The sequence below is a fragment of the Pipistrellus kuhlii genome, unplaced genomic scaffold (assembly GCF_014108245.1).
Source record: "Pipistrellus kuhlii isolate mPipKuh1 unplaced genomic scaffold, mPipKuh1.p scaffold_m20_p_43, whole genome shotgun sequence".
NCBI lineage: Eukaryota > Metazoa > Chordata > Mammalia > Chiroptera > Vespertilionidae > Pipistrellus > Pipistrellus kuhlii.
Window position 1 is genome coordinate 2,075,560 of NW_023425544.1, and position 25,718 is coordinate 2,101,277.

The window sequence follows — 25,718 nt, forward strand, 5'->3', positions numbered from 1 at the left end:
TTGATATTTTGCAGAGAGGAAGGGAGAGAGATAGAGAGTTAGAAACATCGATGAGAAAGAAACATCAATGAGAGAGAATAATCGATCAGCTGCCTCTTGCACATCCCCTACTGGGGATGTGCCCACAACCAAGATACATGCCCTTGACCGGGATCGAACCCGGGACCTTTCAATCCGCAAGCCGACGCTCTATCCACTGAGCCAAACCGGTCTCGGCTTGAGTTTCCATTTTTAAACCAAGTTGTACTACGCTTTGTTTTCTCAAGAGAGGTTTCCCCACAGCCTCTCTAGAGGAAGAGAGGATTGGGTGAGAGGATCCTGAGAGTCTTGTCAAGCACATTGAACTGCCTCCACCACACCCATTTAATAAAATGGGAATGGGCTGTTTTCAATGTGTATTTTCTTGGTTGACCAAGAGACTGGACATTACTCCAAAAGTACATTTGCTATTTTATGTTACTTGATTTTCTAGGATTTTGGCTCATTCATTAATTTATACAACAAATACTGAGTCCCTACTATGGGCTGTCCTAGAGGCTGGGGAAATAGCAATCAACAAACAAAAATATGTCTGCCCTCAGGAGGGGAAAGTGTCAAAACCAAATATAAAGGCTATCAGAAGGCATGGAGAAGAAGAGCACGGTAAGGAGAGCTAGGCAATTCTGGTGGTGAGGGCTCACAGGGACAGCCAGGAGGCCTCACTGACAAAATGCTGCTATAAAGGAAGTGAAGGTAAATGGAAGAAGCATCTTCCAGAAAGAAGGTTCAGCGAGTGCAAAGGCCCTGATGGTGCTTGACAGTCACAGTGGGCAAGGCCAATGTGCCTGAGGGGGTGTGGGGATAGCAGAGGGGCCGGTGAAAAGGGTAATAGGGGCAGGGCTTTGTGGGCCACGGCAAGGACTTAGCTTTTTAGAGAGAAGGAAAGCCATGTCATGAGGGTTGGGACAGAGGAGTGACAGGGAGACAAGAAGCCCAACACCATCTAGGGAAGGATGGCAGCAGTGGTGGGGCTGAGAAGCAGCTGGTACAATATCAAGGGAGATCCAAAAGGATTTGCTAATGTTTGGATGTCGAGGGCAACACCAAGATTTTTGCCATTTACTGAGGTAGGAAAGATGGCAGTGGATGCAAGGGAGCATGGACATCTGAAGTTTGGTTTTGGATGTTTTAAGCTTCAGGTGCCTTTCAGCTACAGAGCAAATCAGTACAGGCGTCTACCGTTCATGGGAGCTGTCGGGTTGAGATATAGATGTGGGAGCCGGCAGCGTGTAGATTGGGTAAGATCACAAGGAAGTGAGTACAATTTAGAGAAAAGGTCTCAGGGCTAGGCCCTAGGGCAGTGTTTGTGCACTTTTCTATGTCTATTTTATATTTCACAGGAAAAGGTTAAATGTGAATATGGGGGGAAGAGGGAGAAAAAAAAAGGGGAAAGGGAGGGGCAGGGAGTGGAAGGAGAAGGAAAATGAACACCTTTTCCCTTTGTTTAAGATCTAAAAAAAAAAAAAAAGACACACACACACACACACACACAATCATACAATTTGGTGGCAGAGTTTCAGGCCCGATCATAGTCCATACATTGAACTGCGCAGGGCACTTTAAAAACCAGGATCAGCCCTGACCGGTTTGGCTCATTGGATAAAGCGTCGGCCTGCATGCTGACTGAAAGGTCCTAGGTTCAATGTACCTTGGTTGTGGGCACATCCTCAGTAGGGTGTGCAGGAGGCAGCTGATCGATGTTTCTCTCTCAGAGGGACTGAGTAGTTTCAGGCAAGGACAGGGAAGGGCAGATATAAAGAGCACCCTTACCTTATTCCTCTCTAGAAGTTGCTGCTCCAAGTCCTGTTTTTCTTTCTGTAGCTGCTCTAGGTCCATGGCCCCCACCTCACCATTTGGTATCCCCTCTGCAGGCGGAAGCTGGTATGTAGACTCCCGCATAGCCCTTGACCTTGAGGTTACCTACAGGATGGGGCAGCAAATTGAGAGCCAGGACAGGGGCCAAGCGAAGCCACAGGTCCATGGGGGAAGGAGGAGGAGGAGAACGGGACAAGGACCAAAGGTGTGAACTGCTGGGCTCTAACTGCCAACAACCAAACAGACTACAAAGAGCCCGGCCAACGCCTTCCAGAAGGACAATCCACTTTCCACGCAGCCAGTCTGCCTGGAAGGAAAGGGCTGAAACACCTGATGGCTGACAGGCTCCTCTCAAGACTCACAACCTCCAAGGCAGTTAAGCGGCCCCACCTTAGAAAGCTAAGGCATCCCTAAGCTAGTGAACTCAGCAAGCTTTCCTGTGCCTGCCCACTGCCGCCTCCTACTGGCAGACTGCAGCTTTGCCCTGTGGCTTACTGCCACTACACCATGACCTGGCGGGCTGGGATGGGACTTACCTGGAGCTCGCTGACTGAGAGTGCCAACCCCTGCTCCTGGCCTGGCAGCCTCAGCAGGTCCTCCCGCCCAGCGGCAGCCTCGGGTTCCTCTGCCCTTAGGTTTCTCAGGGCCTGCAGCTCACTGTGCAACTGGTGTGCCTGCAGCAGGGCAGCGTCATGACCTAGCCGGGCAGAGAGGAGGCAAGCACAGTGACTCCATGCTGGTTCATGCCTGGGCCACCTCAGGGTGGGGGTGCTGGGCAGGAATGGGGCAGACCCCTCACCTTTCTTCAGCTGGAGAATCTCCTCCTCTTTCTGGAGAATCGCAGCCGTGCTTTCCTGCAGACTCTGCTCCTTTTCTTCTACTAGGGATGTCAGGTCAGCAGCCTTGGAGAAAAACCATGCTGAGAGAAGGCGGGCAGCAGTGACCCCATCTCCTCCAAGGATTCTCTCCTTTTCCACTCCCCAGGCCTCCGGAGAATCCCTCCCTGAAGTCCGCAGCCTAGAACATGCCCCAAGCTCACCTTTGCTCCTAGAATCATGCACACGCCAATTCTCGCCCGCAGGGGCCCTCACTGCCTCTCTAGCCTGCACTCTGCTCAGCCTTCTAGCGAGCTGGCTGTACGCATAACTTCTCGGTCCCCTGTGCCTGTGGCATGCGTGGCATTTGCTACACAGACCTCGTTATGATACCCTGGAAGGTGCAATTATCCTAGAGTTGTATCAAAGGCAATTCTGAGACTGCGAACTTACCCAAGGCCTAGAGCCAACTCACTAGGAGGTCTGGGCTGATGCTGACTTTGTCTTCAAAGGAAGTTCTTTCCGCCCTCCCTTCTGAGAGCTCACTGGGATGTGGCCCCTCTCACAGAATTACAGCCCTGCAGGTGCTGGGCACGGGCCCTGCCAGGGTGATGTTGTAACAATAACTGACCACCACAAGTCCAAAAGGCCATCTCTGTGGGGTGGTTGTTCCTTGGTAACATTTTTCCTCCCACTTTTCTAGACTTCCAGGGAATCACAACAGCTGCCAGCATTCCCAAGACCTGGGCCACACCCTGCTCTGGACAGATGGGGAGGTGGGCTGTTGCTGCCTGGCCAGAGGTGAAGGCATGACCCTTCAGCCTACCTGTTGCTGAAACTCTTCCCTCTGCTTCCGCACCTCCTCCAGGGCTTGAGCCATTGCCACACTCACAATTTCTCTTTGGCTCCATTCTTCCTATAAATCAGGAAATGGGTCGAGGTTGAGGTCAATAAATCAGCGACTATTTTTTTTAGCTCCTAATTCACATGAAGCCCACAGAGGGAGTATTGTCTTGCAGGGCTAAACCAACATTGTTCCTGCTTCCCAAGGTTCCCAGGCTGCCCTCACTGCAGTGCCTTCTGTATCCCTCTGAGAACTGCCCTGGGGACGACCCAGCAGCCTCTCGGGAAACTAGCACCACAGGAGCACAGCAGCCAGACCCAGGCCACGGCTGGGGGACCTGGGATGAGAAGAGCTGGTGTGGCGAAATTAACACAGAACACAGAGAGACTTGGGCTCATGTGAATGGTGTGGTGTACCAGAACAATTCGGTTACAGAAAAAATAATAAATGATTACTGAATTTTAATAGGACAAAATGTCACAGGTTCACCAAACCTACCCATTTTACTGGAGAGAAGACCGAGGCTCTAAGAGGTTAAGAAACCTGCTCAAGCCAGCACCTGTCTGCGCTCAGAGCCAAGCCTTTGGATGCAGGCTCCAACACCCAGAGTAGCTTCTACCCGGGCAGGGCTACCTCCCTGGCCTTTCCTCAGGGCGCAGGGTTACCTCCTGACAAACCCATCAGTCCTCTTCCGAGACATGCCGTGCACTTTCAGAATATTCTCCCTCATGGCAGTAGAAATATATTCTTTTCAGATGCACTGAAATATTTACCAAGATAGACTATAGGCTGCATCTTAAAACAAGTCTAAAAAAACATTAGGATGAAATCACTTAGGGTATTACCTGACTGTAATGGTATTAAACTAGAAATCCAAGACGCTGAGAAAATTCCCCAAACATCTGGAAATTAACCACACTTCTAAACAGCCCGTGTGCTGGCTTTTAAGTTACTGCTCTCAGCCCACACCTGCCTTCTCTATTTGCTTTGTGATGCTGCACCTGGGACTGACATAGCGATCCTAACATCTCCTGAGCTTCCCCAGAAAGGCTACTGCAGAGGCCTGACACGGTATCCCCTCCCCTTCTGGGCCCACAGGCCAGGGTTTCACAGTTCCACCAGCCTGAGACCTTTTCTCCTCCTGATAGAGCGTCGGCCTGCCGACTGAAGGGTCCCGGGTTCGATTCCATTCAAGGGCATGTACCTTGGTTGTGGGCACATCCCCAATGAGGAGTGTGCAGGAGGCAACTGATCAATGCTTCTCTCTCATTAATGTTTCTAACTTTCTGTCCCTCTCCCTTCCTCTCTGTAAAAAAACAATAAAACATATTTTAAATAAATAAATAAAGTTTCCAAATCTCTGCTGAAATCTTGTCTTTTTTTTTTTTTTAATATATTTTATTGATTTTGTACAGAGAGGAAGGGAGAGAGATAGAGAGTTAGAAACATCGATGGAGAGTCATCGATCAGCTGCCTCTTGCACACCCCCCACTGGGGATATGCCCGCAACCAAGGTACATGCCCTTGACCGGAATCGAACCCGGGACCCCTCAGTCTCCAAGCCGACGCTCTATCCACTGAGCCAAACCGGTCTCGGCTGAAATCTTGTCTTTTATGACCAAATTTGTGAGCACAGTAATGTCTGAGCCTCCTTGCCGGTCTTCCTGCTTCTGCACTTGCTTCCTTACAAACCATTCTCCACACAGAGTCAGAGTTATCCTTTTAAAACAAATCGCCCATCTCTGCTCTGCTCAGAGCCTCACGGCTTCCCCGCCCACTTCTCCCCTGCTGTCCCACCCACCCAGCAGCACCCACACCCACCTTTATGCTGTTCTCTGAACAAAATAAGCTTTTCTGCCTCAGTGCCTTTCTATTTGCTATTTCTTCTGTCTGGAATATTCCTTGCCCAAACATTCACATTGCTGGCCCCTTCTCATTGTGCAGAGCTTTTGTTCAAATATCACTGAAGCTGCCCAGCCTCCATAGCTAAAACCCTCTCCTCCCGGCTCTGTCCTTTACCCAGCTCTCTTATCTTCAGAGCATTTATGACTATTTATCACTTGTTTACTGTCTCTAGTTACAAGCTCCACCAGGGGAGGGAGGCAGGGTGTGTTTGTCTTGCTCATTGCCACATCCCAGCATCTACAATGGTGCTTACAGGTACGCAAATGTTTGTTGAAGGAATGCACACAAATCTGACTCCAAGGTGCAGGCCCTCACATCCAGCTCTATGCAATACCACCGACAGAACTTAGCAGATATTGTTCCTGAAAGCTGACCCAGTGCAGGCCCTCAGCTATGGTGTTCTGGAGAAGACCTTGGCCGAGGGATCCACAACATCTTTGGGTCATGACCAAGCCGGGCAAGTACTACAGAGACCCACCATCCGCTACAGAAAGGGACGGGACGGGAGGCCTACAAGGAAGTGGCGGAGTCTCTCTTTCCTCATCCCGTTATGTCCAGGAAACGAAGGGGCAGCATCAGATAAAGCACCACGTTCTCAGAGGGGAAGGGTAGCAATCCAGCAGCCTGTTTCCTCATTTATGTACACGGTGCCCAATGCACACCAACCAGGTCCTGTGACCTTCTGAAGCCGTGCTCTGCTCGTCTCACTGGAAGTCACTCACAGTGGTGCTCTGACCGTGGTTTTCCAGGCAGCTCTTGATGACACAGAGGAAGGGTTGGGCCTTGTGGTGGAATGAAAAGTCAGACCAGCACCACCTCTCAATAACTATGGAATTTGGGCAAATGACTTACACTTGGAGCCTCAAAGACAGCTGAAAAATGAGAGTAATTCTTCCTACCCTCCAGGATCACTGAGAGGACTTAGGTGCTAATTTCTAGCAAATGCCTACTAGAACTACTGAACAAATGCTGGCTCCTCTGCTTTCCAAGTGAAAGGCATGCACGTGAGCTAAATACCTTTAGCTTCTTTAGTTCAAGTTGGTGATGTTGTAAAGAACGTTCACACTCATTCTTGCTTTCTTTTAGGAGTGCATTTTCTTGTTCCAGATCCCTCTGCAAAGTGAGGAAAGCATGGATAAAAAGAAAAGGTCTTTACCATATTGCCCCTGGCCACAGTCCTATCTCTGACAGGGAACCTTTAAAAATGCCCCCTCCCCTCTTTTGGGAGGTGAGTATGGGGTGGGGCAGAACCACCAAACTCCTCACAAGAAAGAGACACTTGATTCTGAAGATCTGGAATAGAGGGAGGGGCCAGAGAAAGTAGAAGCCACTAGGGAAGAAATGAATTTCAGAAAGACGGGGAAGGAGCTGATGGGACGGGTCAGGGAGCCCCTGTGCCGCCCAAGGAAAAGGAGAAGTGATCTGTTCGGTGATTTTGTAAAAAGCAGCCTTTTTACACGTCGTCTCCTGGGAAGAAATCTAGTTGGAAAGATAAAAACTGCTCCCAAAGGTGGTTCCCTAGTTCAGAGCGGGGCTGGTCTGTGAACCTGGCGCTGAGCAGCACAACCGCACTCCTTCCGTCACTCACCACCTGCCGCTCCGCAGCCGTCTGGTCAGCTGCCCGAGCCGTCTCGAGGGCGGCAAGCTGGGCCTCCAGAGCGTGGACGTGCTCCGTGCACTGCTGCTGCAGAGCCAGCACCTGCCGCTGTGCACGGCTGCTCTCCTGGTTGGCGGTGGCCTGTGGGGGTACCAGAGGGTAGATATTCACAGGGACAATGGGGGCCTTATTCTGTTTCTCAGTTACCCAAAGATGGGTATCCTATACAAGCAACTCTCCTTTCTGACCTTCTCCAGCCTGGGTGCTGCCAGAGTTCCCACTGCAGGCTCTGCGGACTGCCCCAGGCCCTGGTCTGCTCAGGAGCTGGCATCTAGGATTGGTCTTGGTGCTGAGGGGTCAGCTTTATTCTTCCTCATTGTACTCAGTGCTGCCCGCTATGGCAGCAGCTTTCCCCGGGGGAGGCAGTATAACCAACCCAGTGATGAACTGGGCTTTGATCTGAGAAGGATGCAGCCTGGTCTGAGCCTGCTTCCTCTAGAGCAAGTATGCCAAACTCTCGGCCCACGATGAATATTTTTGTGGCCCAGCCAATATAGCGGTATATAAGAAATGTTTTAATAAAAATTTCGTAACTTAATTTTTACAACATCCTGTTTTATTTATTAATAACAAACTACAACATTCCCTAATGACTAATTACTATAATTGTGTTGTATTTATTTCTCTTAGGCGCCTTATGTGCAGGCATGCCATTCTTGTCCACTAATACTAGCAGTGAATATTTTAGCAGCCGATTGCCACATCATTAGTCTTGTACTGACTTGTTTGGTGTGAGCAACAAAAATATTTTGCGCCAAAACCGGTTTGGCTCAGTGGTAGAGCATCGGTCTGCGGACTGAAAGGTCCCAGATTCGATTCCGGTCAAGGGCATGTACCTTGGTTACGGGCACATCCCCGGAAGGGGGTGTGCAAGAGGCAGCTGGTCGATGTTTCTCTCTCATCAACGTTTCTAGCTCTCTATCCCTCTCTCCTCCTCTCTGTAAAAAATCAATAAAATATGTTAAAAAAAAATTTCGCTTTCGAAAAACAAGAAATATAGGTTTATTTGCATTACACTTGCAGCTATTCAGTGTCTGGTAAGTTAATGTTCAAGAAAAAAATATTTTTATTAAAATGTTCTATTATTTTATGTTAATGATTACTCGTTTCAGCCCTTGTATTCAGCATGTCTCTATCGGAATAAACCTACGTTTCTATGAAAAGTGAAGCTTTTTTTTTTTTGTAGCCCACATAAATTTAAACTTTGTTTATTTGGCCCATGTTAGCCCTTGAGTTTGACATGCTTGCTCTAGACTAGAGAATGAGGGTAACAGTGCATACCTCTTAGATGTGCTGCAAGGACTAAATGAAAACATGTGCAGAATACTTAGCACAGAGCCTGGGACAAGTTAACCATGTAACAAATGCTGTTTTTATTTCTCTAGTTGCTAACTCAACACTTCTTCTGAGGCTGTGACAACTGGCCAGCCCTAGCCAACCTCTCCCCAAAGCGTGGACCTGTTCTCCTCAGCCCTGACTGAAAGCTGAGGTTTGACTGCCAGTGCAGTTTCCACCTGTAACAGTCCCACGACTAGGCTGGGCCCTCCGGCCAGCGGTCAGGTGGGAATTAGCCAGTCCCTGCCTCTCTGGGTAACTCAGAGCCTCCAGCAGGCCTGACTCCTTCTACATGCAGCTGCCCAGCTGCCCACACCCAGCACAAGTGTATATGAAGTCAGGCCCAGGTACCCTTCCAGAAGCTGGGGTAGCTGCAAAGGCATAAGGGAAGGCATCGAGGGCCTAGACCACAGCAGCACAATAGCTACTTACAAGCTCCTGAATCTGAGATTCCTGAGCAGCCACAGCGTCTCTGCTCTGTTTCAGCTTCTCCTCAGAGGCCTGCAGGCTCTGCTCTAGTTCTTTCACCTTAGTAGAAACAGAAGCATTCTTTTGTTGTTGTTAGTCCTCAACTGAGGATATTTTTCCATTAATTTTTAGAGAGAGTAGAAGGGAGATGGAGAGACACAGAGAAACATCAATGCAAGAGAAACACATCGATTGGTTATCTCCCACAGGTGCCCCAACTGGGGCCATTGAACAAGTCTGCAAGCGAGGTATAGGTCCTTGACTGGAATCAAAATCGGGACCTTTCAGTCCGCAGGTCGACGATCTATCCCCTGAACCAAACTGGCTAAGGCCAGAAGCATTCTTTTGCTGGTGTGGCTCAGTTGGTTGGAGCGTAGTCCAATGGACAGGAAGGTTGTGGGTTTGCTTCCCAGGCAGGGCCTGTACAAGAGGCAACCAATTGGTGGGTATTCCTCCCTCTGCAAAATAAATGAAAAAAGACAATCTTAAAAAAAAAAAAAAAAAAAAAAAGTTTCCTTATCTAAAAAAAAAAAAAAAGCTGGAGTAACAATTAATGGCTTTAAAAACTAAATTAATTTAAGCCAGAAATCAGGTACAAAATTGAAAATTTTATTGGAAAAAAATACCCATACTATAAAACACTATCATCCTAATGTCTTTTCTTCCAGTCTATTTCTGTGACTTTTTAAAATAACAGCCCTGACTGGTTTGGCTCAGTGGATAGAGCGTCAGCCTTCAGACTCAAGGGTCCTAGGTTCGATTCCGGTCAAGGGCATGTACCTTGGTTGCGGGCACATCCCCAGTAGGGAGTGTGCAGGAGGCAGTTGATGTTTCTCTCTCATCGATGTTTCTAACTCTTTATTCCTCTCCCTTCCTCTCTGTGAAAAATCAATTAAAAAAATATTTTAAAAAATAAAATAAAATAAATTACTTTGTATACAATTCTAGTAAAACTGTATTTTTCCTCCTCGCTCAAGTTTTCTTCTGTGTTTCTACATGGTTGGCAGACTTTAGATTATTTTCTCAAAGGATGTTTTGGAATTTCCTGCACTGCTGCCTCCTGTGTTGGCACTTGGGTTGTTTCCATTTTCCCATCCAAAACTGTACAGCAGTTAAAATATTTTTTTGATTAATTATCTGTGTACATATTTTAACATTGCTCCCCCCTCCCCAGAGTTTTGTGTCGATTGGTTGTACTTATATGCATGTATACAAGTTCTTCAGTTGATCTCTTATCTAGCCCAGATCTCTCTACCCTTCCCGTACAGCAGTTAAAATATTTATGCAAATGTTTTGACCTGGTTTGAATCACTTTCTTAGGACAGATTCTCAGAAATAGGATTACTGTTATGACACAATTTTGGTTCCATTCATTCACTGAACATCGACCAAGTCTGACTAGGACGTACCTGGCCCTGCCCAATGGACAGGATGACAACATATTGCCCAGCACTTAGCTAGGCTTACCTCTCTAATGGGCCATTTTGATCTGACTCAAGCTATCTCTGATAATTTCTCTTGTTTGTGGAATCATCTCTGCCCTTGGGGAACTTTACTATTAAAACAAGCACAAGAAGGTGGCAGCTTTGTCAAGGACAAGTGCCCGATTAAAAGAGAATGTTTTTAGGTCTCATGGTTCCTCAGATACATTGAATATATACCTAGAAACGGTTGAAATGATAAATTTTACATTATATATATTTTAATACCACAACAAAAAGTGGATACACACACACACACACACACACACACACACACACACACAAAACTGCCCTAGTTAGGTAGCTCAGTTGGCTAAAGCATTATCCCAATATGCCAAGGTTGCAGGTTTGATCCTCCATCAGGGCATATACAAGAATCAACCAATAAATGCATAAATAAGTTGAAAACAAATCATGTTTCTCACTCTCTCTCTAAAAAATAAATAAATAAAATAAAATAAATAGAATTATAATAAAACAAACAAAACTGTATTTAGAGAAAAATACACCTTAAAATATGTTTATCAAGAAATGAAATTTTACAAAATGAGCTAAACTGCTATGATTTGAAAGTCTGTGTCCCCTTTCCCAAATTCATATGGTGAGATCATGAGGTGGGGCCTTTGGAGGTGCTTAGGTCATAAAGATAGAGCCTTAAGAATGGGATTAGGGCTCTCATAAAGGAGGCCCCACAGAGATCCTTTGCTCCTCCCACCACTTCTCACTCCTTAAACTGGCAAAAGAAAATGCTGGGAAATGCCAGTGTTGGAAAAGCCCTCAGATACAGGAATCCCGGTCATACTGGGGACTAGAGCCAGAAGCCGCCCTGCTGGGAACATCCTTATCCTATTTAGTCACATTAGGTCACATGCATTCTCTCTCCTTCTTAAGGCGACAGGGATAAGGATGTTCATTGCAGTGTGACCTGTGGTGACAGGAAGAAGGCAATCTGTATGTCTATCATCTAGTAGATAACTACAAAGTAGAGTAGGTAAGTGCAGTGATATGGACACAGACAGAAGATGGAGCAGGTGAAGCTAAGAGAAGACTATGCATAGCTACATAATTTACATAAATTAGCACACAAAACAATGCCACACGTTTTAGGAAAACCCAATAGAAGGATTTCTATTAACCATGTCAGAATGGTTTCCTATGGGAGGAAGAGAAATGGAGATAAAACAAGAAGACAACTTTGTGTGGAAAAATGATGACAATGTGGCAAATGAAGAAAATGACTAACTCAACTCAATATAAGTAAGAGCCAAAAAAACAGTCCCCTTGCTGAAACCGATTTGGCTCAGTGGTAGAGCATCGGTCTGTGGACTGAAAGGTCCCAGGTTCGATTCCGGTCAGGGGCATGTATGTTGGTTGCGGGCACATCCCCGGTAGGGGGTGTGCAAGAGGCAGCTGGTCGATGTTTCTCTCTCATCGACGTTTCTAGCTCTCTATCCCCCTCCCTTCCTCTCTGTAAAAAATCAATAAAATACATTAAACAAACAAACAAACAAACAAACAAACAAACCAGTCCCCTCAAAAGGAAACCTTTGACCCAAGGAGATTCTCAGCCACAACCAAGTGATCCAACCTGGTTACCACCCAGACAATGTGATCACTGGCAGTGAGGTCAATACCCGCGTCTCCAGGATGTCTATGGCCTTGGCCTGGCTGCTTCTGGCTGCCAAGAGCTGCTGTCTGGTATCCTCCAAATTCTGCTCAGCAACTGTTTTCTGTAAGTGGAAGAAGAGTAAAAGAAAATAGTCATTTCTTCATTGAATAAATATTTACTGATATTCACAACATAACTATGATTTGTGTAAGTCTCAAGGTACACAAATACATTAAGATAAAATTCACAGATCATCAAGTATATACAGATAAATTTGACACAGTCCTTTGACCTTGTGGCTAGGGCAAAACAATCCTATCTAATAGAGGTAATATGCTAATTGACCCTCACGCCATTGCAAAGATGGTGGCACCCACAGTGAATGGAGAAAATATGCTAATTGACTATTCTGCCCTCAAAGATGGTGGTGCCCAGAGCCAATAAGGAGGAAATATGCTAATTGACTGTCACACCCTCAAAGATAGTGGTGCCCATAGCCACAAGATGGCAGAGCCCAGTCCCCTCAGCCCCACCACCCAGGGCCTGCCCGAGGCACAGGCATGCCTTGGATGTTGGCTGCCCAGCTGCCCAGGGCCACCCAAGGCTTAGGTAGCCAGGGCCAGTTGAGGCTTGCACTGCCAGCAGTGGCAGCAGCAGAGGTGTGATGGGGGCATTGCCTTCCCCTGATCCCCAGGTCACTTCCTGACCCTGAAGGCTCCTAGACTGTTAGAGGGGGCAGGCTAGGCTAAGGGACCCCCCTCCAGTGCATGAATTTTCATGCACCAGGCCTATAGTTATATAATAGAATGCAATAGTGCCCACAAGAAGGAGTACAGAGCCGAAACCGGTTTGGCTCAGTGGTAGAGCGTCGGTCTGCGGACTGAAAGGTCCCAGGTTCGATTCCGGTCAAGGGCATGTACCTGGGTTGCGGGCACATCCCCAGTGGGGGTGTGCAGGAGGCAGCTGGTCGATGTTTTTCTCTCATTGACGTTTCTAGCTCTCTATATCTCTCCCTTCCTCTCTGTAAAAAAATCAATAAAATATATTAAAAAAAAAAAAGAGTACAGAGCAGGATATGCTCATGGCCGCAGGGAAATAGAATTTCCTGAATTTCCATAATTCATGGTGGCCAGGGATGGGAGGTGGAGTTAGTAGGGGGCAGCATCCAGACAGAGGGAGGACCAATGAAGGTGGAAACAGCCTGGGACATTTGGAAGCTACAACTTGCTAAAAGATAAAGTGATGGTGGGATCAAGTCAAGAAACAAGACTAGAAAGTGAGGCAAAGAGCAAGGTCATGAGAAGTTTTTTATGCTGCAGAAAGGAGCTTGAATTTAATTCTGAAGGCAATATTTTTCAAAGTGGAGTTGTCTAAACATTGCATTAAAACTTATTTGGGGGGGTGTTAAACAAGAGGCTTTACTCCAGACCTATTATTCCAGAAATCAGAATTTCCAATGGTAGGACCAGAGATACATACTTTAAACAAATTCCCTAAGTAGCTATTATGCACACTAAATATTATAATAATGATGATGGCACAATAATGATTATTATATTAACTAGAGCCCAGGTGCACGATTCATACACCGGTGGGGTCCCTAGGCCTGGCCTGCACCATCTCGCAATCCAGGACCCCTCGGGGGATGTCGGACTGCCTGATACCCGCAGCCCAGGCCAAGGGCCCCCATCGGTGCATGAATCGGTGCACTGGGCCTCTAGTATGCATATAAGATGTTTGATTAATCTCTTCCCACCCTCTCCACTCCCCCACTTCCCTCTGAGATTCATCAGTATATTCCATGTTTTCATGCTTGTGCATTGAGCGTCTGCCCCCTAGTGGTCAGTACAGAGGTGTGATGGGGGCGTCGCCTTCCCCTGATCCCCATAGCTATGGTCAAATGGTCGAAAGATCACTTAGGATTTTATATACATAGCCTAGAGGCCCATTATACAAAATTTGTGCATGGGCAGGGTCCCTAGTGGCTGCCAGCTGCCAGCCAGGGCCTCCCTTTCCCTGAGGCCTGCCAGGGCCTTCCTTTGTTCCACACCACCCCCGGGTTGTCAGTGCACATCATAGCGAGTGATCGTACTTCCAGTAGGTCAAACTCCTGAGGGGACACTTTGCATATTAGGCTTTTATATATATAGAAGATAGCTGAATTATATCAAGACACTACTATAATATGTTCTAAGCCTCATTCTAACCACTTCATATATTGTAACTCATTTAATCCTAATAACAACTCTATGCATTTGGTACAACTAATAACCCTATTTTACAGAGGAAAAATAAACACAAAGAGATTACATGGTTAGCTTTAAGCCACAAACCAATAAATAGAACACAGTAGGTCCTTTGGGTACATTGGAGATGCGTTCCTATGGCGCAATATAATGCAATTTTCGCTGTAAGTCATAAGCACCTACATCACTCACATGGAGCACATACACAGCAGTAATGAAGTTAAACAGTAACAAAAATTTAAAAGAAAGATATCAATTCCTAACATTTACTTGTAGTAAATAATAAAAACATAAAGAACATATATACATATGTTGACATGACCGAACTTTTTATTATTATAAATACTGTAAATGGAAGATGGCGATGTAACCACAAAACGATGTATGTGGAGTCCAATGTAACCCGAGGACTGCCTGTAGGTGAGATACAAACCTAGTCTGGTTCTAGAAATCAATTTACACTCTAGAATCCACATTATACTCACTGTGGATTGCAGGGGAATTGTGTAAGGTCTTTAAGTTATTTGGCAATAACTTTGACAGAGGGTGAAGGAGGAGAGACTGATGCTGGGTAGGCCAGTTTGGAGACTTATAATGTGAACCAGGCTGTTGTGGCAGTGGAGATAGAGGTATTTAGTGGGAACTAAAGACAGAAAGTGAGGGTGCAATCTGGGCCCAAGGCCTTGGCTTTGTCACCTTTGTCATGGTGAGGACAATCACTGGTAAACAAGAGGAAAAGGAGTGGAATATAGGCAATGAGCTCAGACCTGATGAGAAAGCAAGTTCATCTACATCACTGACCTGAGCAAAAGGTAAGTCTTCTCAATAGCCTCCTCTCAGCTAAGGAGAGTCCACTTGCTGCCCAAGGCAATTGTGCTGAAGCCAAAGGCAGATGGTAACAGGTGGTTCCTTGGCCAATGGAAAGTGCAAAAGGGAGGAGGAGAGCAAAGCAATAAGACAAGACAGTCCAGCTGGAGTAAATTCCTAGGTGGGCTGAATGGTGATCAGGATGCTATTTGTTCAAAGGCATCTCTGAGGAAAGCTTTTCCTGAGGAAAACATGTCCCACACAGGTGACATGAGACTCTCTCTGCTGTAAGCAGGACAATCCAAAGTTGGAGAGAGTGCTCTTCTCATCAAGCTGTTAGCAAACTCTCAGGACCTGAAACTCTAGGATTGTATAAAATCTCCTTCCCCACTTTGGCTGGCCCAGAGAGCTAATTACCTCTTTCAGGAGTTCCTGCACATGTTCTTCTCCTGATAAGTTCTGCTCCAGTCTCTTCTCTAAGGACGTGACTTTCTCCTGCAAATGTGTGATAAGTTTTTCTTTCTCCTGAGTTTCAGCAGTGACCTGCAGGTGAAAGCAGAGATTACATTACACTGTAAATACCTTCTCCCCCCCTTCTGGTCCCCTCGAGGACCATTGCATTTCCCAGAAATTCTGTTCTCAACTGAATGCCACAAGAATATATTGCCAGGAAATCTTCCCTGAAAATGGGACATAGAAGATACAAAATCAGAACCCAGCACCACTTTGGTATCCAGTTCAGACCTCATGCAGCAGCAAGAGACAAATGCCTGCCTCAAACAACCCACAACCTGGGAAGGAGCTTCTCTTACTTCCATAGAATCTAGCCAGGACCCTGGGAAGATGCTTCTCCTTCTTAAAATTACTCCACTGTACTGTGATCTACTAGCTAAATGAACGCTTTTCCTCACACTCTCAACAAGCAAGTGTTTAATCCTATTAATCCACAGTCCAACAGGACCTGCATCTTTATCCCATTAGTCAAATCCAGCAGAGATAATCCCATGCAAGATAATCCCAGCCAGCCTACAATAACCTATAGCGCTCCATGAGGCTGGATGAAGCAGTAATGATGCCAATCATCTGCCTGAAGAGAGAAGTTATAAAACAAATGATATACACCCTGGCTCACAGCACAAGGACCTCAGAGAGCTGCTGTGCATCTCATACCTTAGCCCCAGCTTGGGTCCCCTCCTAGAACTTTACTTACCTTTTTGTTTTTTATTTTGTTTTATTTGTTCTATTTACCTTTTGCAAATCAATGGAAAGCTGCTGAATGAATGCTTGGAGCTCTTGTTCCTTTTGCTCCAGGGCTGCAATCTTACTTTCTGCACCTGTTGTTGAAGCTGTCACAAGATCTCTTCATTGAAAGAAAGCAGACAATGAATAAATTTGGATAGCTCATCTAAGAAACTCTCTTCCACAGGAAAAATACAGCTGTTTCTTTATATGTCAGGGCTGCGAACATTTACCATGTGAAGATTAGAAAAAAATGGAAAAAATTCCTTAGCTCTCTCTCTGAAGCAGAGCCCAAAGAGAAAAACTCCACTCAGATTTAAGCAAGGTATCTGTCTGTGGTTTCTTAATGGCTTACAAACTAAAACACACTAAATTTCTCAGCAGAGTTGGAGGGGCTCTGAGCATAGGCGGGGGAAGGGGAATGAGGATGTGTGGGGGTTTTTTTTTTGTTTGTTTTGTGTGTGTGTGTGTGTTTTAGGGGGGCGGTCCTAAGCCCTAGGCAGATAAGGACAAGCCCATAAACCTTTGCCAGAACTGAGATCAGAAAGTATTGCAATGAGTAATGGGGAATGGTGGGAAGGTTCTAACCAGAGCTACACTAACACCACTTCCCATGGGCCCCACAGACCAAGCAAGAACCTCTGCGCTTCCAGCGTTGAGCAGTGTCTCTGCAATTCTTCTAGCTTCTGTCTCAAGTCTGACGATAGCTGATTGGAGGTCATCAACTCTTCCTGGGTTCTACTAAGTTCTCTGGTTCGTGCCTCCAACTCTTGCTCCATTTTCCCCAGACTTTCTTCTTTTTTTAAAAGCTGACACAAAGATAAAAGTTTCATTGAGCCACTACTAAGAAATGTAACTTAAAAAAACTCTGGACCAATAAATAAGACAAACTTGTGAGTTTCTGAGTGGCTTTATATGCCCGGTAGTGAAAAAAAATAAAGAAAATGAAACAGAACTTTTCCACTTTAATAAACTGAAAAATATTCTACATAATAAAAACCTAATATATGCAAATTGTTCCCTCAACTGGGAGCTCAATCAGGAGTTCAACGGGGGGGGGGTGGGGGGGGTGGGGGGGGCAGGGCTGGCAGTGGCAGGCAACTGGGGGAAGGGAGGCAGTCACTAGGGACCCTACGCATGCATGAATTTCGTGCACTGGGTCTCTAATATAAATATAATTAATATCAAAGACTACTGGGGTTTGTCAGCACTTAGAGGGTGATGACTAGCAAAATCAGAATAATGAATAATCTATTCAGCACTTAGCTACTAAAACAAAAATACGCACCATGTGTTTTACTTTACTTAGTTCCTGCTGCTGGAACCCCTCTAATTCATCCATTTCATCTCTCCTTTGGAAAAGATTCAAACTCTGGTTCTTCATTTCCTGTAACTGAGCTGTCAGAAACCTTTTCTCCTATTTGGAAGAAGATATCAACTCAGGCAACTAAGACATTAAAATCATATTATGTAAGTAGAATTCTGAATAAAAATCTCTTGTCAGTAGACAAAAAAAAATTGATAATAAGAAGCTTTACAGTAATATGATCAATACGGCATTAATTTTAAGTTAAAAAATAAATGTTTTAAATGACAGTTGAGAATAAGAGCAATAAGAACAACAATTACTTCACCCTTTAAAATCTTAAGATTCATTAACAATTCCAGATATCCATTTTACATGTTTATTCTCAGTGACAGGCTCTACTGGCTGAATAGCATTAATAATGAGTAAGAGATTGAATGCCCTGACAAAACCAGATGCATTTAAGTAGAACAGCTTTCAATGAGCAAGCCAACAAAAATTAGACATGACTGATTTCAGCAGATTACAATTTACTAAATGATAATTTCTCAAGATGGGTTCTCTTTTTTTTGTTCCTCCCCCTCTTCCCCCCCCCCCCCCCCGCAGCCAAGATGGATTCTCTTAAGGACAAACCCTGCTATTGCAGTTTCCAATTCTTGATTGAAAAAAAAAATTAAAAGAGTCTATAAAAATAACATTTCCAAAAATGAAGTGGCTTCAAAGACCTAGGTGTGTCTAGTTTTTCCCTGTCTAAAATACTTTCCAATCCCTCCTTTGAATGGGGAGGGGTGAAGAGAGACAATCTCCTTAGTGAACTGAAGTAGGTTTTATTTAGATCAGTCCTATATGGATCCCCCTTTGCCATAATTTTAAGACAAAAAAAGTCCAATGAGAATTTTAATTGCTACAATCTTAAGTTTCTTATGATAAGAAAACTTTGACCTAATCTATACCACCATGTTTAAGAAGACCATCAATACCATGCTTAGAACTTTTCATTTTCTTTAAAAAAATTTCTTTTCTTCTTCTTTTTTTTTTTTAAGAGAGAGAGAGGAAGAGAAAGGGAGAGAGAAAGAGAAACTCAGATGTGAAAATGAAGCATCCATTCACTGCCTCCTGCACAACCCCTACGAGGGATCAAGCCCACAACCCAGGCATGCGCTGTGACCTGGAATCAAACCAGCAACCTACCAATCTAAGAAATAATTTTTCTACCATGAAGAGTAACTTAGGATTACTCAATGAAAACAAGGAATGAATAAAGTAGCAACATAAAATTCAGGCTCAGGGTGTTGACTACTGATTATTTTAAATTAAAATGTTTTTCTAATTGTAGGCTTGAAACTTCATCTTACTGTTCATGTTTGGGAGCCGGGAATGCATTACTTAAGCATCTACACAGTGTTAGAAAAGCTGTGGTGCTGGAATAACTAATTTTCCTCATCTGTGTCTTATCTGCTCCATGCTGAGCTGGGAGAAGGGCACTCCTTTCACTGTCTCCTCCAAAAGTGCCCCTCCTGCTTCCACAGTGTCAGTCAGGGTCCCAGCAGGAGACAGATGGCAGACTCAGGTTAGGCACTTTGAGAAGAGTTTAATAAAGGGACTTTTCAAAGCTGTGGGCAGAGTTACAAAATCCAAAAGGGAAAATGGGCTAGTAACAGATGGACAGGAAGGGACAAAGGGATGAAGAGGTTACCAGAAACCTAGAGAAAGAAACTATGTCAAGAGGGTAAACAAAGCTCCAACTAAAGCTGTGACCTTTGACCCTGGGATAAAACTAACCGGAAGGGATCCCATATGGAGAAGGCTGGGGAAATGAACACTCTGACCCCACTCTTCCTCCACACAGTTCGTTTAGTGTTTCCCACTGGCAGAACCCAATCAGAAGCAAAAGGGCAATGGATCCCTGTTGATGTAGGTCCCATCAGCCTTCACGCACACACGGACAGTTAAGAGAGGGGTGGAGGGTATACTGGACGGGGCATGCCCACCAATCAAAGGGTAAGACACAAGTTTTTCAAGTCAATGTGTAATCATCTAGTACCCCGCTTCCAAGAGGTATAGATACCAGTACACTGGGTACTGCAGAATCCATTTCCAAGCTCCGCAGAAGAGGCCCACAGTCGGAATGAGACAAAATCAAAGATGAACTAACCTTTTCAAGCTGCTCCACTTTTTGTGACCATTCCTAAGGCAAAAGAACAAAAAAAGTACAATTTCCAGGGAAGAGTATCAATAATATCAAGGTTTTCTGAAAATAAAACAACCTACCCACCCCCCAAGAAACCCACCAAACAAAATAACAAATTAAAAAACAAACACTTGAAGTTGTCTTAATATGAAGAAAGCCATACTAGCCGGTTTGGCTCAGTGCTTAGAGTGTCGGCCTGCAGACCAAAGGATCCCGGGTTCGATTCTGGTCAAGGGCACATACCTCAATTGCAGGCTCCTCCCTGGCCAGGGTCTGGTCAGGGTGTAAGAGGCACAACCAATTGATGTGTTTCTCTCACATTGATGTTTCTCTCTGTCTTTCCCTATCACTTTCACTCTATCTAAAAATCAAAGGAAAAATATCCTCGGGTGAGGATAAAAAAAGGAAAAAAAAAAAGAAAAGACAGAAAGAAAGCTAAGAAAAAGAAGAAAATGAACTTTTTATAAAACTCTAGAATACAAATATAATCCTGTAGATTTTTACTAACTAGAGCACCCAAACAAAACTATCTGTGCTGTTTGGATGCAGCTTTTCAGCTTATTCCCGAGTGGTTTTCCATGTTTGCTATCATAACTTCTTGGGATGAGTAGCTGGGACCAGCTGAGTTGATAACTTTGTAATTGATGTTTAGAAATTAATTTACTAACGGGGAAGGTCTTCAGAAACTCCTAATAATTATTTTCCTTCTCATCTTGATTTTACCAATATGCACAAATCACTGAACAGGGGGGAAAATATCCACTGGTACGAAAGGCCATATTCCAATGCCTACAATCAGAATTTACCAATTTTAGATTTCTTAATTTATATAAACTTATACCATCATAGTTAGCCACTAAGTACAGTAATGGTGAATGATTTGTTTTCTGGTTAGTAATGTCCTAGAAGACAAATGCAAACTTTAAAACCAACCAATCAACCAACCCACCTACTGTAGGTAAAGTATACATTCTCTGTTTTGCTTTGTTTTTTGTTACTCCTCGCCCAACAAAATATACACACATACACACACACACACACACACACACACACACACAATGTGTATATGTATATGCATATGTATATATTTACATATATACATATATTTTTAAATCTTAATCCGAAAATATTTTTCCATTGATTTTTTTTTTTTTTTTTTAGAGGTGGAAGGGTAGGAGAAGAGGGAGAGAGATAAATCAATTGGTTGTCTCTCTTTGCTTCTGAGAGGCATGCGAGAGGAGTGAGTCTGCAACCAAGGTACGTTGCCCTTGACCAAGAAGTGAATCCGAGACCTTTTTGTGTATGGGCCAATGTTCTAGCCACTGAGAAAAACAGGCTAGGGCTATATATTATTTAAATGCATCATAATAAATTGGCCCCATCTTTAAAAAATCAGGATTATCATTATAATATCTTGATGCTTATCTTAAATTTAAAATGCCACTGCACAAAATAAACAGCATTATTTTCCTTTCTTATTGTTATTCATTGAGCATCTTTCAACGGATAATTCTAGTGAGATTATAGGAATTCCCTTCTGTCTAGCTAGCTGAAGCTGAAGAAATATGGGAACAAAGACTGTAATAACTATGTACATCATGAATGATGGCTAGCAGGATATCATCTTCTCCATTGTCAAAGGAAGTGTTTGGACCTAGGTTTTGAGACAGGTTTTGAGAGGACAGAGATCTTTTTCCTTGTCTTGGGCTTACTATCAGACTATGGACACACAATTTCCCTTCTCCATTTTACAAGGCTACACAGTTGCAGAATGATAATCTCACATTCTGGACATACTTTATGATTATAACTGTAATGTTTCTTGATAATATTCAACCCCAAGGCCAAATGAAATCTCAAAAAAACATACAGGTTGGGGCAAAAGTAGACCTACAGTTGTTTGTAAGGAAAATAAAACAATAATAATTAATACAAGAAACTGTTTCATGAACTCACAACTGTAAACATACTTTTGCCTCACCCTGTATATAGCATTTCTTTTCTCCTAGGTTGCAAATATTTTCTACCAGGTTTAGGTCATGATTTTTAAAAAAATCATGTGAAATTTTTTCTCCAGTCTTAGGCAATGTCAAATATAAAATACCTGGTCTTTTCTGGCTAATGCCAAAGCCTGTTCTTCTGCCATTTTGGCTCTGTTGGCTTGGAATGTCTCGTTCTGCTCTTGAAATTTCCGCATGGAAGCTGTTAACAAAGAGGCTTTATTTGAGATATGGAAACATTTCAGAAACAGCATCACAAATAACCCATGTGATTACAATTGTCACCTAACAAAAAGGCCAACGTCACATAAATGAATTATGAGACTGGGAAAAACCTGATCCATCTCAACTTTCCCAGAATCGTTTGGTCTTAGAAATAGGCGATCATTTTTGTTTATTTGTTTCCTGTTTTTTTTTTTTTGTTGTTTTGTTTTTTTTTGGTAATAATCAAGTATATACATTTAGGAAAATGCCAAAAGGTAACTTTTAAATGGTACAATGAAAGAATACTGACTGAGCCAAGACCGGTTTGGCTCAATGGATGGAGCTTCGGCTTGGGGACTGAAGGGTCCCGGGTTCGATTCCAGTCAAGGGCATGTACCTTGGTTGCGGGCATATCCCCAGTAGGGGGTGTGCAAGAGGCAGCTGATCGATGACTCTCTCTCATTGATGTTTCTAACTCTCTATCTCTCCCCTTCCTCTCTGTACAAAATCAATAAAATATATTTAAAAAAAAAATACTGACTGAATTAGCTAAGGTGCAAGAAAACACCAATGCTGTTGCTAGGTGATGGCTATTATCAATTTATAGAATTAAAAGGAAAAACAAAAATCAAACAAACCAACACACAAGAATATTTCACTTGGTTTTTCTTTTTAAAAAAATTTTTAGTATATATCAACTGAAAATAACTTTCTACTTCCGTTAGCATTTTCTTTGATTGGACCAAAGAATACCATGTGACTTAGGGTAGAATAAACAAAATGTATGTTCTATTGTTGGCGGAGGAGTGATGACAGCTAGAGATTTCCCCCCGTTTCTGAAACATAGCAGGAATGCAGCTATGGCTAGAACCAAGTCTCCTGATTTAGATCCCAGGGCCAGGCATTTTACCAATAAACCAGTCAACTGGCTGGACACAGCTTCCTTCTCCTAAGAAACATGCCCATAAGGCAACATGCCCATAAATACAAGTTGTATGTTACTAAATACCAAACAAATGTTATATCAACCTAATTAAGATATACTGGATACTACTCATACAATAAAGATTTGAGCTGTGACAATGTAAAAAACTTAACCATATACAATTGTTTCATTTAAAAAAACTAAACCCTAAAAATAGTGGGGGGAGGAAGGAAACAGGAAAAAAAAATACGTACAATCCTGGTGTTTTTCTAATGCAATTTCAAGCTTCTCTTTTATCTTCTGCAAGTTTCGGACCTGTTCAGCATAGTCTTGGGTGAGGAGAGTGAGGCACATACCAGGAATGGACAAACATCAGGAAAGGAAGTTAAACAAAAAAATGAATGAAAATGTGATGATTTTTTCAGCCTGAAAACTATTCCTGGTAAGGATAGCTAGGCAGACAGCCTCCCAATAACAATGAACAAGACAGGCAAACAAGTAGTACAAACTATCCAAGGTGTGAATGGTGAATACGAACAGGCAGCTTTGTTTAGCCTTGATAAAGAACAAGAATTGGTCCTGGACTGGTATTCAGAAATGCCCTGCTATGAAAACCAGTATCATCTCAATACTTAATTTCAAATCTCAGTTTTCACTTCCCCTTCCAGTCTTAGCAGGATAAATCAACGGGAACTCCCTAAATAGTGTACAGTCCATAAAACTGAGTAAGAGTGGTTAGGGCACTAGCAGACACCTTACTACAGTACTGTAAAGTGAAAATGCTTCATGTTCTAGAAGTCAGCTTCCTTTCCACACAGGAACTGAGCTACCTATGCTATTTAAAGGTGAAAGTTAGAATTAGTTATCTGAGTGGCCAAAAAAGATAGTATGGTATAGTGGAAAAGTAGACAGGCTTTAGTTCAAATCCCCACTCTGTCAGTCCTTAAGCAAATGACTGATCCTAAGTATTAATTTCTTCATTTATTAAATGATGATATAAGAATGCCTACCTCAAAGGATGCATTAGATAATAAACAATTTTATATGCCTTATGCACCTAGCACACAGTGCTCAACAAAGGGGAGCTGCTATTATTATTTATACTGAGCCTGTTGGAATTACCCAGGACAAATGTGAGCTCAGTAAATGTCAGTTCTCTCCCCTGACTCTTCCTCTCTAACCTAAGTCAAGCTCAGAGTAGTCTTCCTTCTATTGTATATTAGGGAGGGTACATGTCATTTTATAGTTTCCCCACAACATTAAACATTATTTCACCCGTGTTGCTGATACTATTTACACCAGAGGGTAAGAGGACAGTAAAAACTGAGTTTAAAGCAGACTGTAACTAAGAATATGGACTCTAGCCCAACTGGCATGGCTCAATGTCTGAGCATCAACTTATGAACCAGATCATGATTGGATTCCCAGTCAGGGCATATGCCTGAGCTGCAGGCTCAATCCCCAGTGTGGGGCATGCAGCAGGCAGTCAATCAATGATTCTCATCATTGATGTTTCTATCTCTCCCTCTCTTTCCCTTCCTCTCTGAAATCAATCAAAATATATTTTAAAAAAGAGTATGGACTCTAGTACCAAGCAAATCTGGATTTGGATCCCAGCTCTACCGCCCACTACTTGTGTGACCTTAACCTTGCTAGGTCTAATAAGGCTACAGTGAGGACAAAATGATAATAAACTAACTAGAAGTTGGGAGCTACATTATGGACCTTTGATAACTGAACAAACACAGAGATGTCTCATAAAATTTGGGGAATTTTGCAGTCTACTGCTTTCACTCCAATAAAATGGCCATAAGGCCAATGGACAAAAAGAAACACAGAAACCACTAACCATGTCACAGGATGAAGCGTTCAAATGTGTCCACTGGCAAAAATAAAATAAAAACTCACACTCTATCACAAACATGACCTGCTCAGGCAAAGGATATAATGGAAGTTGTGTAAATTGTAAAGGGCACACAAAAAAACACAGCGAGAGTTACTGCTGGAGTTAGAAATACTATTGAAATGTGGCCCAGACCGGAATAACACTTACATAGGTGATATGTAGCTATAGCAAGTGGCAACAGAGCACCAAATCCCTCTGGTGTTGAAGAACCCAACATGTGTTGGTCATCCCATGTAAATGGTATCTTCAACCCCTCTCCACCAGAAAGCAAGCTAAAAAGACAGTCAAATCTGTTCTACTTACACTATTAATACCTTTTATATCCATGGCTAGAAACCTCAGGAGCAGAAAACTTAAGTTTTGTGTGCTTTTTAAAGTTTAAAACTCAGTTTTGAATTTATACTATTGGTATGTGGTATATTAACAAAAGAAGAAACAAAGGGGGTACAAATTTCTCCTTTCTTTACTAAGAAAATCAAAATAACGGTAAGATTATACTATGTAGCTATTTTATAGGGAGAGAGGGTCAGAAAAGGAAAATTTCCTGTTTGTTTTTTTATATGAGTTCTTAGACATACCAGAAAGTCTTGCCTCTAATTTTCGTATCTGTTCATTCCTTCTCAAAAGCTGAGACGAAAGATCTTCTCTGGAGCTGCTTCCATCGGAAGCCTGTTGAGATAGACACAAGAAGTAGTATTCATACATGGGATTCTGGAAGTGTGAGATCACAGTACTGAACCAGAAAGCGATGACTCTTATTTTAGGTTGGGTTACACTTCGTGATCACAGAAAAGCTTTTTAACTTACCTGGATCCTAGCTCATCAACCTATAAAGCAGAAGCAATACTATATCCATTGACAGTACAAAGGAGATGTGAGACGCTAAACAAATAAATTATGTGTTTGTATACATGGTATTGAAATAA

The 25,718-nt window shown here is 43.5% G+C and overlaps 1 protein-coding gene across 5 annotated transcripts in view; it reads right to left on the reverse strand.

The window, feature by feature from the left end:
* The window catches only part of GOLGA1 (golgin A1), a 35,423-nt gene that overhangs the window by 4,684 nt on the left and 5,021 nt on the right, over positions 1-25,718 (reverse strand). For 4 of the 5 annotated variants that reach the window (XR_004983418.2, XM_036412069.2, XM_036412068.2 and 1 more), the window contains 16 exons: positions 25,371-25,461; positions 23,141-23,215; positions 21,862-21,959; positions 19,722-19,754; positions 17,549-17,677; positions 16,900-17,069; positions 16,270-16,381; positions 15,439-15,564; positions 11,994-12,089; positions 8,843-8,938; positions 7,007-7,156; positions 6,436-6,531; positions 3,496-3,585; positions 2,654-2,756; positions 2,391-2,551; positions 1,810-1,959 (listed from right to left, as the gene is read on the reverse strand). Coding sequence is in view for 4 of the 5 variants with exons in the window: in XM_036412069.2 (XP_036267962.1) it covers positions 1,810-1,959; positions 2,391-2,551; positions 2,654-2,756; positions 3,496-3,585; positions 6,436-6,531; positions 7,007-7,156; positions 8,843-8,938; positions 11,994-12,089; positions 15,439-15,564; positions 16,270-16,381; positions 16,900-17,069; positions 17,549-17,677; positions 19,722-19,754; positions 21,862-21,959; positions 23,141-23,215; positions 25,371-25,461 (1,776 nt within the window). In the remaining variant the exon portion in view is untranslated. The remainder of the gene's footprint in view (positions 1-1,809; positions 1,960-2,390; positions 2,552-2,653; positions 2,757-3,495; positions 3,586-6,435; positions 6,532-7,006; positions 7,157-8,842; positions 8,939-11,993; positions 12,090-15,438; positions 15,565-16,269; positions 16,382-16,899; positions 17,070-17,548; positions 17,678-19,721; positions 19,755-21,861; positions 21,960-23,140; positions 23,216-25,370; positions 25,462-25,718) is intronic. The other variant, XM_036412071.2, reaches the window with a different exon arrangement.